General features: G+C 49.1%; 1 protein-coding gene across 1 annotated transcript; it reads right to left on the bottom strand.

Moving 5' to 3' along the window:
* Positions 1 to 2,500: 2,500 nt before the first annotated feature.
* LAX1 (lymphocyte transmembrane adaptor 1) lies at positions 2,501 to 10,175 on the bottom strand. Its single transcript, XM_023760705.1, has 5 exons — positions 10,087 to 10,175; positions 7,058 to 7,167; positions 6,582 to 6,692; positions 5,665 to 5,750; positions 2,501 to 3,700 (listed from the first exon to the last, which is right to left on the bottom strand). The coding sequence occupies exons 1-5, from the start codon at positions 10,173 to 10,175 to the stop codon at positions 2,903 to 2,905; spliced, it is 1,194 nt and encodes a 397-aa protein (XP_023616473.1). The 3' UTR covers positions 2,501 to 2,902.
* Positions 10,176 to 11,491: the final 1,316 nt, after the last annotated feature.

The following is an 11,491-nucleotide window of genomic DNA, read 5'->3' as shown; positions in this document are numbered from 1 at the left end:
ATCAGCACCAGATTGGCACCGTGTCCTCTGTTTGGCTGGAATTTAAATGCTGGCCACTTATGGGGTGAATCTGAGAGCCCTGAATATAGTCATGAACTGTGGGTATTTATTTTATTCTTTTTTATAAATTTATATTATAATTACTTATTTTTATTGCTTAAACTGTTCTAGCTTTGCCTTTGGGAGCTCTTTCAGTTGGCTCCTTGGATATGCCCTCAACTTTTCTTGTCTTTTTTTCCCCTCACCCTCTCTAGTTTTCTTTTCTATAAGATGGTCAAGCTCAACCTGTGTATTCTCTGCCCCAGCACTAGAACCAGCCATTTCTCCAAGGAGCTCTGGTTACTTTTGTTGGAGAATGATATTTAGCAACCAAGCTCTGAGCACTAAGTGTGTTCACTGCTATTGGGGTGACATCACCTCTAGACCCTCAAGTGGACAGAGCTAAGGAATGTATAAATACTAGCTTATGTATACACACATATCTATATTGGGTTATATATCCATTCATTTATATTAAAATATACATGAGTTCAAACTGTATCCCAGCTCTAATCCAGAGTTCACTGGAGCCTTTCCTACTTGCTTATGTGTTACTTCTTTCTCTGATATTTAGAAACCTGTCTCTCCTTATCTACAATATATTAACTTGTTTAACCTTAGTATATACTTAAAGTAGTTTCAGAATTGCTAATCTAAACTCCTGTGAAATACAAATTTACCAACTAGAGGATAGTGTTTTTGTAGCATCCTTTGTGTTTTTATCTTACGGTTTCAAGTAAAAACATTGTTTTCCAAAGCTAATTAGGCCAGCTCTTTCTCCCCCACCCTCTATAGCAGTGATGGCGAACCTTTTGAGCTCGGTGTGTCAGCATTTTGAAAAAACCTAACTTAACTCTGGTGCCGTTTCACATATAGAAATTTTTTGATATTTGCAACCATAGTAAAACAAAGATTTATATTTTTGATATTTATTTTATATATTTAAATGCCATTTAACAAAGAAAAATCAACCAAAAAAATGAGTTCGCATGTCACCTCTGACACACGTGTCATAGGTTCGCCATCACTGCTCTATAGTGAGGTTATGTCATATATTTGTAATATAGATTCATTTGTCACAAACTGCATTCCATCATGAGTTCGCCTGAAAGCCTGGTTAATTTTTTAAATTTGCATGTAATAAAGGTCACTGTATGCTATAGCTTTTTGCATTTTGACATATACATAGAGTTATGTATCCACCATCACAGTACCATAGAGACAGCTCCATTACTCTAAAAATTCCTTTTTAGTAAAATCCCCTTTCCCCCAAATCTGCCAACTATTAATCTATTTCCCATCCCTATAGTTTTGCCTTTTCCATATGTCATATAAATGGAGCCATACTATAAATAGATGTTCAGGTCTAGCTTCTTTCACATAGAGAAATGCATTTAAGATTTGTCCCTGTTGTTGCATGAACCAATAGTTCATTCCTTTTTACTGTTGAGCATAGATAGTCATTGTATGAATATACCTCAGTTTATCCATTCACTTGTTGCAGGATATCTGGGTTATTTCTAGTTTGGGGCAAATGTGAATAAAACTGCTGTAAACAGTCATGTATGTTTCTTTTTGTGTGGGTGAACACAAGTTTTATTATTTATTTAAAATATTTTTTATTGATTTTAGAGAGAGGAGGGGAGAGGGATGGAGAGATAGAAACATCGATTGGCTGCTTCCTGCCTCCAACTGGGGATGGAGCCCATAACTGGGGCATGTTCCCTGTTTGAGAATCGAACTGTGACCTCCTGGTTCATGGTCTGATGCTCAACCTCTGAGCCACACTGGCCAGGCTGAACACAAGTTTTCAATTCACTTGGGTAAATGCCTAATAGTGGAATGGCTGGGTCACATAAGTAGTTTGTAAGAAATTGCCAAATAGTTTTCCAAAGTGGATGTTATGCTTTGCAATCCCATCAGCAGTGAGTAAGAGTTCCTGTCCTCCCACAGCTCCAGCATTGGTTGTCCATCCTCCTTTTGAAGTGGAAACTGTCCCGCACCCCCACTCTGACTTCTCCCTTCCTGTTGGCCCCTGCTCATTCTACAAAACAGTCTGCATTTTTGCTTTGCAGTCTGCTGGTACCAGTGAAGGTAATGACTTTGTTTTTTTTAAAATATATTTTTATTGATTTTGGAGAGAAAGATAGAAATATCAATGATGAGAGAGAATCATTGATAAACTGCCTCCTGCAGACCCCCAACTGGGAATTGAGCCCACAACCTGGGCATGTGCCCTTGAGTGGAATCGAACCCGGGACCCTTCAGTCCTCAGGCTGACGATCGATCCATTGAGCCAAACCAGCTAGGGCAGTGGTCGGCAAACTGCGGCTCGCGAGCCACATGCGGCTCTTTGGCCCCTTGAGTGTGGCTCTTCCACAAAATACCACGTGCAGGTGCGCACATACAGTGCGATTGAAACTTCGTGGCCCATGCGCAGAAGTTGGTTTTCGGCCTGGGCGAGTCTATTTTGAAGAAGTACTGTTGATATTTGGCTCTGTTGACTAATGAGTTTGCCGACCACTGAGCTAGGGCATGAAGGTAATGATTTTAGACTACTTTATATTTCCACTATGCACTAAAGTACTCTCTCATTTTTTTTTTTTTAATCTCTTAATAGTCCTAAAAGGCAGTTTAGGAAACATCCTTAGGTGGGTATGAGAGATCACGGCCTGTTTGAAAAGAATTTCTTTCTGGCTTTCCCAAACCTCTGCTTTTGTAAACCCTCTTAGCTCCCTACTCATCTCAGCCGCTTTGTAGTCTAACCAGATAAATCCACTGAAATACAGGATGGTCGAGGGTCTTCACTTGGCTGTGGCAGGAGAGACTAGTACCCGTGGCTTTCCAGCTGGGTGGGAAGCCCTCAATTCCGCAGGAAGGGCCATGCGTCTTCTTCCTGCTCAGCGTCGCCGCCTCCTAACGCGGCAGCCAGCACAGTGTCATCATCCCCGGAGCCCTGGTTTGACACCTCTCCTCCACGTTTCATCTGACGGCTCTCATTCTGTGCGGATGGCCGATAGGCCCCATAATCCCCTGAAACCAGGAACCTCCCTGATGGCACGACCAGGGGGCCATGAGTCTCCGTACCCTCTGTCCTGCCCTCTACACGGCTTGTGTGTGAGGTTGTCACTCCTTCCGCCAGCTGCTGGCTTCCATTGGGACCTGCTGGTGGGACATTTTCATAATCTGGGCAGCACTGAAAGGACATCCAGGGCTGCCTCCCCTGGGTGGCCCCCAGGTCCAACGCTGCCGTGTTGACGTAGTCGTTTGAGGTCTGAGAAGAGCCTTCCTCATCGCCGAGTGGATCGTTGCCCTCAGTTCCTGGAGGCAAAAATCGGGCGTAGTCACTGGCATGGTCCCAGCCCTTGTCTCTTTCCTCGGTGGATTCCAGCTCCCGAGCACTTGGGCGGGCAAAGAGGTTCCCAGGGGGGTGGCTGGGAGAGGCCAGCAGCTCAGCAATCTCTGCTGCTGTGGAGACATTGACGTAGTCTCTGGAGTCCTCTGAAGAGACGCTCAGGTCGTCTCCAGCTGCTCTGACGTGGACGGAGTGCGCCGAGGGAGTGAGGTTCTCATACACCCAGGGCCCCGTGGCGTTGTCGTAGATGCCCACGGAGTGAGCCTGGCCTCTGGGCACCTGGAGGGCATGGCTGGCTTGGGAGGTCTGCGCGCAAGAAGAGAAAGCCAGGGACAGGGCAGAAGCAGAAACAGGGACGAAGCCTTTCCTCTTCCCCACCCAGTACTCTCATCGGATCGTTCCCCCACCCAGTTCTCCACCTCGGAGAAGAGTTCTGAATCAAATCCAAGACTGCCCTGGCCGGTTTGGGTCAGTGGATAGAGCGTCGGCCTGTGGACTAAAGGGTCCCAGGTTTGATTCCGGCCAAGGGCACATGCCCGGGTTGTGGGCTTGATCCCCAGTCGGGGGCGTGCAGGAGGCAGCCGATCAATGATTCTCTCTCATCATTGATGTTTCTTTCTCTCTCTTCCTTTCCCTTCCTCTCTGAAATCAATAAAAATATATTAAAAATGAATAAATAAATTTTAAAAAAGACAAGACTTTGGATGCTAGGTGGGCACGAGCAGAGTTTAGGGAAAGCAAAAATGTAATGTGACAATAAACAGTAACTGTATTTTGGCCACAAGGTGGGGGTTCAATGGAGGAAATACTATAAACGGGACAGAGCCTGCCAGCTCAGAGCACACTGAGGGGTAATATAGCCTAGTGGCTAAAGGGGGAACAGGCCCAGACTGAGGGTGCAGACCCTAGCCTCACCCCTCTGAATACTCTCCTTGCAACCTCAAAGGCTGGCCCCCACTTGAGCAAGTTACCTACTCTCTCCACGCCTCTGTTTCCTAAGTAATAAAACGGGGATGATTATAGTATCTATATCATAAGCTTTCTGTGAGGAGTACTTGGGTTGCTGCAGGTGAAGTGTTTAGAATTGCTCCTGCCACACAGAAGACACGAGAATGCTTGCCATTCTCACTGAAGGGATTGAAGGGGCAGCTGGCACAGACCCAGCTGATTACGGCCATTTAGGGATGCTGGTCTGATGTTTCCAGAATTTCTGAGTTTTCGAGAAAAGCTGGACATCTGGGCTTGAATGTGAGATCTTTTAGATTTTTAAATGTTGGCAACTGGCTTAAATGTTCTTCCAACACGACAGAGCCCAAGCTAACCACATCTGTGGGCTAAAGTCAGTTCGGGATCGAAGCTCGGGATGCAGAATCCCCCCAGGACCCACCCACGCCCTGGAACTAGCTTTGGCAATGGAGTTTCTCTGCCCTGCCCCATGAGTGGGGTCCAGCATGGGCCTTGCAGGAGGGGGAGGAAGCCCAGGCAGTGACATGGAGGTAGCCACAGGGTAAAGGGAGGCTGGGTACTGACAGAAACACCATCAGCAGCGAGACGGCATTTACTCGAGATGACCATAAAACCAATGAGACGGGCTCTTCAACAAGCAAACAGAACTCCTCTCTGGGAATGAGCATCCTGACCTTCGAAGCAGTCCCTCCCCTTTCCCTGCCTCTGCCCCACACTATGCAGGACCCCTCGCCCTGTGAGCTCCCGTCAGCCACAGCGTAAGCCACAGGGGTTGCTGTTACTAATTATAACACACTCCTTGCAACCTCAAAGGCTAGCTCCCATTGGGTCTAACACTTTGGAAACTAGCTATAGTTCTCAATGATTTATGACTATTCCTGCTGGTGGGGAATCATTGAAATAGTGTGACAGGGGCTCCAGAAGTAATCCCCCAAGCAGGCTTTTAAGTCTGCTTTGAGCACCAACAGCAATGGGGACTATCTGTGACCCTGCTGAGGCAATGGCTTCGAAGAGGAGGCTCGTTTGAATAAGCATGTTACCGTGTCTTTGTTCGAACAACCCATTGCAGTTCTAACATCAGGCCCTGGAGGACTCATGCCCTTAAAACCCCAAGCTCTTGCTCATCTTTCGGAATTTTTCTCCTGGGGCAGCAGGAGGTCCTGAGGCGAATCTTCCTGATCTAATAGGGCTGCCAAGGTTTGTATGCAGGGACACAAGATCTGGGACCTAGAGTTCTTTCTCCTCCATCCCTGGGCCAGACACAGGCAATTTCTCCCAAGGGCCGGTCGTCCCACGTGACTTACCACGTGTGCGGAGGGAGGGCTGTCAGAGTTTCTGGAAAGGAGGCTCTCGATACTGAATACACGGAAACTCCTCAACTGGTGTCTCCCTGGAAGGACAGAGGACAAAGCCGGATGGTGTAGCCCAGTGGTTCTCAACCTTCCTAATGCCGCGGCCCTTTAATACAGTTCCTCATGTTGTGGTGACCCCCAACCATAAAATTATTTTCGTTGCTACTTCATCACTGTAATTTTGCTACTGTTATGAATCGTCATGTAAATATCTGATCTGCAGGATGTATTTTCATTGTTACAAATTGAACATAAAGCATAGTGATTAACCACAAAAACAATATGTAATTATATATGTGTTTTCCAATGGTCTTAGGCGACCCCTGTGAAAGGGTCGTTCGACCCCCAAAGGGGTCGCGACCCATAGGTTGAGAACCGCTGTTGTAGCTAGTCCTGGCTTCAGCCTGCACACGCCCCACATGGTGGGTGAAGTGGGCCTGCGTGGTGCCTGGCATGTGGGGGCTGGTGTTCTGTGGTGAAAGGGTCCGAGCTGTAAGGATGATGCGCCCTGAGGCCTGGGATCCTCCTCAGCATCCGGGGCACCAGAGGACACCAGCCCAGGGTTGGGGGGCTGGGAAGGGAGTGCCTGGTGTGAACCCTCCCTGCCTGGAATGCTGGCGGCCACGTTCTCTGTTTTTCAGAATGTCTTCCCCATCCCTAGGCTCACCCATCTGTCCTCCGCTACCTTAACATCAGGAAGAACCAAAACCCCAACCCTAGAATGTGAGTCAAGGTCTGTTTAGGTCCAAAGACCTTACTCTTGCCACTGCTGGAAGCTTAGAGAAAGTTGCTTCCGGGTGGTGAGAGGTGCGTTCTGGGGGCAGAAGTTCTGTAGGTCTGGACTCCATGCATTAGAAGGAAACACCTACCTAGCACTCCTTGCCTCCGGGGCACGAGGTCATAAATATTTTTGGCTCGTTGTCTGGACGGAGGCAGAGTCAGCAAGGGCGCCGTGGTAACCCGCAGGTAAGGAACTCGCCCTGCAGGGCAAGGACACAGAAGGGGGACCCTGGGGATGAGATGGCCCCACCCTCCCCCTGCATCAGACAAAATACCCGTCCAGACTGGACACATGCCATTTGAGCTACAGGGACAGGGGACTCCGTTGACAGAGCAGGGAGAGAAAGCAGGGCCCAGGGGTAGGAGAGCAGTGACTTTCAAGACGGATCTCCAATCTCTCCAACCAGCACTAAGCCTTTTGGACCCCGAGGGAGGCAAGGACCAGCATGTCCGATAAGGACTCCTTGCGCAAATAGTTTACCCCCGGAGAATAAACCCGGCTTCAAATGCCCGGCAGGATGATTGGCCCTTATGTGTCTCAACTTTGGACACACGGGGGACTCACGCTTCTTCCGTGTAGTCCAGTTCCACAGGACACAGAGCACCGCGATGACCAGGAGGATGGCAAGGAGTCCCGCCAACCCAGCGAAGATGCTGCTCTTCTGGTCCTGGTCTCTGCAAGGAAACGGAGTGCCATGCCCCAGCCGGGCGGGGAGGCTGAGGAAGATGCTTCCCAAGGACTTGGGAGGGGAGCCCGGCGAAGGGAGGCCGAGCTGGGGTGGGCTGTGTGGCGGGAGCGGGTCATCTCTTTGTGGACACGGAAGGAACTGTCCCGTGTGAATGCTCATTGGATGCCAGGGGTTTGCCTGTGAAACTTATTTAATCTTTACAACAACCCTGCCTCTCTTGGTGACTAAGAAACCTGAGGTTTAGCCCGGCTGATGTGGCGCAGTGGTTGAGTGTTGACCTGTGAACCAGGAAGTCACAGTTCGATTCCTGGTCAGGGCATATGCCCAGGAGACAGCTGATTGATGATTCTCTCTCATCAGTGATATTTCTTTCTTTTTTGTTAAAAAATATATTTTTAGAGAGAGAGAGAGAGAGAGAGAGAGAGGTTCAGAAACGTAAATAACACATCAAAGATCACACAGATAGGAAGGATCAAAGATGGAATGTGAGTCAAGGTCTGTTTGGGCCCCAAGATCACACTCTTTCCACTGCATCACATTGGCCTCCAAACCTGCAAAGGCAAGTTCCTCTGTCCTTGCTTCCCCTTGTTGCCACTCCCGGGCTTTCTGTCTTTCCAGGAGCAAAGGATTACCCAACTGACAGTTAGGGAGCGGCTCTGTGACAGGGTCCAGCTTGTGTGCACTTGAATAACCTTCACAGCCCCAACTTGTGGAGCTGGTCTCCAAGCAACACTCTGTTCCGTGGAATTTCACCAACACGAACGCACTGAGCGTGTTCCCTGCCGGTTGCAATTTCCCTGCAGGGATGGGGCGGGGCTGCTGCTCCTCATTGCCTGTTGTAACAGCAAGCAGCCAGTGAGGCTACAGAAGGAATTACTAGCTGACCCGGTACCCCCAACTATTAGAAACCAGGTCATCTGTCAGGGAAGGCTTTTGTCTTCCTGGGTTCCAGGTTTGCGTATCCAACTTGATACTGGTCATGTCCACTAGGCTGCCCCACATATCTCAAACCAAATCTGTGTGAAACAGAACTCCCGTTCTCCCCCATAAGCCTGCTCCTCCTCTGGTATTTCCCATCATCTAGAGCAGTGATGGCGAACCTTTTGAACTCGGTGTGTCAGCATTTTGAAAAACCCTAACTTAACTCTGGTGTCACATATAGAAATTTTTTGATATTTGCAACCATAGTAAAACAGACTTATATTTTTGATATTTATTTTATATATTTAAATGCCATTTAACAAAGAAAAATCAACCAAAAAAAATGAGTTCGCGTGTCACCTCTGACACGCGTGTCATAGGTTCGCCATCACTGATCTAGTGGCTCCATCAGAAATCATCCTTGGCTGCTCTCTTTCTTTCATGTCCTGCTCCTAGTCAGCCAGCAGGTTCTGTTGCTCAACCCTGGGCATCAATCCCAAACGCAGTTACCTCTCACTCCTCCTCTGCCTCCACCCGGCCTGGGCCACGGTGTGTTCCACACGGACCTTTGCAATAACCTTCCTAATGGGTTTCTTGCTTTCACTCTCAGCCTCAAAGTACCATCTTTACACACGAGCCAGCGTGAGCCCCTAAACAGTAAACCAGGTTGCGCCCTCTTCTGCTTGCTACCCTCCATGACCTCCCATCACACCTGGATAACACCCGTAGTCCCACCCCCGGGAGGACTTCACGGCACTTATGTTCTGGCCTCTTCCTACCTCCAGGCCTCATTTCCTACCGCTTCCTCTGACTTTGACGGCCAGGACTCCTTGTGCTCCTTACCCATGCAAAGCACCGTCTGTCTCAGACCTCTGCTCTCTCTCCCACCTGTCCTCATGGCTCAGCCCCTCATTTAATTCAGGTCTCTTCTGAGATGTCACCTCCTGAAACAGGTCTTCCCTGGCCACACCGTATAACCCGCAGTCCCCTTACTCTGCTCTGGTTTTTCTTCATGGGGTTTATGACGAACATTATCATATGTTCATTTGTTTATCTGTGAGTTTTTTTTTTTTTTTAAATATTTGACTCTCCCACTTGACTATAAGCTCCAGGAGGTCATGGACTTGTCTATTGTGTTCACCTGGTGCCTGGAACAGTAAGGGCCTGAGAAATATTTGTTCAATGAAGGAATGAGTGAATTAATAAACAAATGAATGAATACAGACTTCATTTCCTTCGGGGGTGGGGTGGGGAATCCAGGGTTCTGATGTTATGAATTCATTCCCCATCAATGCCCCTCTCCATCTGCAAGTGACATGTTTGTCTTGGAAATAACTTTTATTTCCCCAAAACTACAGAGATTTAAAGTTCATTATCTTTGCGTTGTACTGTTCTCATAGCACTGACATTTATACCTACCAGTGTTGCTAAAGTTTCAACTGCTGATGGACTTTTATTTTTGTTAGGAAGACATGGAACGTAAAGATTAAGCAAACAATTGGTATCTGCCATTAGTTCGGTGAGATTTTATGTCCTAAAGCAGATGTTTATCATACCTGCGATTACATTTTTCCTTCATGGCAAGTTTTAAGGATCTAAAAACACATCTTTGGGAAAAGGGAGCCTTTTGTTTATTTTCATGGTGGCACCTAGTGCTTGTTTGAGGAGCTACTGGTGGGACTTGAGATGGGAAAGATTGAGGACAGCGGTCAGAGCCTCTGAGAGGTGAGAAACTCAACCGGGCCAGGCAGCTCGTGCTGAGAAAACCCTCCGTGATCACAGATTTTCCTCTTCCCCCACGACTCCTTTTTCTCAACACCCCTCCCTTTCCTCTCAGAGCGAGCTTCTCTGAGCCTCGAGTTTGGTGGTTTCAGTGGACCCGAGCCTGGTTGTAAGGGGAGGCAGCTGTCGGGGTGGAGGCTCCTCAGGGTAGGCCAGGGCCCTCAGGAGTTCAGGGAAGGGTGAGCCACCCTGAGCCACTCACCTGTCCAGCCTGCTGGGAGTTCCCCGCAGAGTGCTGGGCTCCGAAGCCCCCCCTCGGAGTTCTGAAAGGGTCGGGGTGATGGCATCCATGGTCCCAGGAGCCTCTCTGGCTTCGGCTTCTCCTTCTAAGCCTTCTCTCAGTCAAAACCAGCTGCCGGCATATGTGCCACTTTTCCTGAGTGGCTGACTCCCAGGAGAAAAGGCAAAATTAGTTAGTATTTTACATACAATCCTGGGGGAGGGGGGGTGCGGGGGAAGGTGGGGAGGAAGTCATTTGGTTTTTAAAGTTCCATCTTCCTCCTCCTCCCCCCATCTATGCCTAAAATGTCAGGCTGAGTTGACCTCAAATACAAAAACGACAGGTTTGGTTCTACCTGGATGTGCCTACCTTGCCCACTGCAGGAGGGCAGAGCTCATCTGGGCGTGGGGCTCCCTGAGGGGCAGCACAGTCTCTGCCCGCTGGTGGGAGTGCGAGGGGCACCGAGGAGGAAGCTGCCAGGAGGCCGAGAGAGGCTCTGCGAGAGGCGCATCTTCCCCAACCCCCAGAGCAGAGAGGAGAGAGCAAACACTTGGCCAGAATGGAAACAGAGAGTCAGAGACAGGAAGCGACACCACCAACCTGCTCACGAAGCATGGGCACCGGAAAAGTGCTCAGCTCTCAGCTGATGGCAGAGAACACGCCCGCACCCACCGCTGCTCGCTGGGCTGGCAGGTGCTCCGTGGTCTGGGGGAGCGGGATGACAGAGGGGCCAGGTGGCAGGTGGGTGATCGCTCACCCTGGGTTTCTGAGGCCTCCAGGTTCATAGCGGTGTTTTCGGGTCTAGGAGAACTGGAGGGTGCTTTTTAGGCCCAAATGCGGATCTCTGGCACCCGATACTGAATCGTGGGCGGACGGTGGAAAGGTTGTCGTCATAAACGCTACCAGATGATTTTGATGGAGCTGATCTGTGTATCAAGATTTTGAGAGCCTTTGTTCTGGGTGTGACCAGCATGGAGCTTAGGCTGGGTTCCCAGGGCCCCTGGAGTCCACTCTGTCCGCCCTCAGCGCCGCCCCCCCCCCCCGGCCGCCGGATATTAGTATGTTCTTGGGACTAAGGTTATGGTGTTGGGCACTGGGGTTATCGGGGAAGTTAATCAGGCTTTTTTGGCGCCATTTGAATTAAGAGATTCCGTTAAACACGAGATGCCCGGAGTTGGGTTGGCTGACAGTTAGGTGTCAGCCCGTACCCTCGTATTCCTGACGAACTCGTGAAACCTATTCTGAGCTCTGAACGTACAGAATAGTAGATCCAGCAAGAGTTTTATTTGTAGTTTCAAAAAGCTCTGTCAAGTTTCTAGCTGAAGAAATGCCGTATGAAGAATTTGCGAAGACTTGGTAAGGGGTTGTCAGAGTGGAAGCCGACCTT

Source organism: Myotis lucifugus, unplaced genomic scaffold (assembly GCF_000147115.1).
Source record: "Myotis lucifugus unplaced genomic scaffold, Myoluc2.0 scaffold_190, whole genome shotgun sequence".
Lineage (NCBI taxonomy): Eukaryota > Metazoa > Chordata > Mammalia > Chiroptera > Vespertilionidae > Myotis > Myotis lucifugus.
The sequence above is the reverse complement of the archived record's forward strand: the minus strand, read 5'-3'. Positions and strand labels throughout refer to the sequence as shown.

Coding starts and splice junctions, on each gene's coding strand:
- LAX1 (XM_023760705.1), bottom strand. CDS start 10,175: ATGGATGCCATCACCCCGACCCTTTCAGAACTCCGAGGGGGGGCTTCG. Junction 7,168..10,086: donor ACTCCCAGCAGGCTGGACAG/GTGAGTGGCTCA, acceptor GTTTCCTTGCAG/AGACCAGGACCAGAAGAGCA. Junction 6,693..7,057: donor CTGGACTACACGGAAGAAGC/GTGAGTCCCCCG, acceptor CTTGCCCTGCAG/GGCGAGTTCCTTACCTGCGG.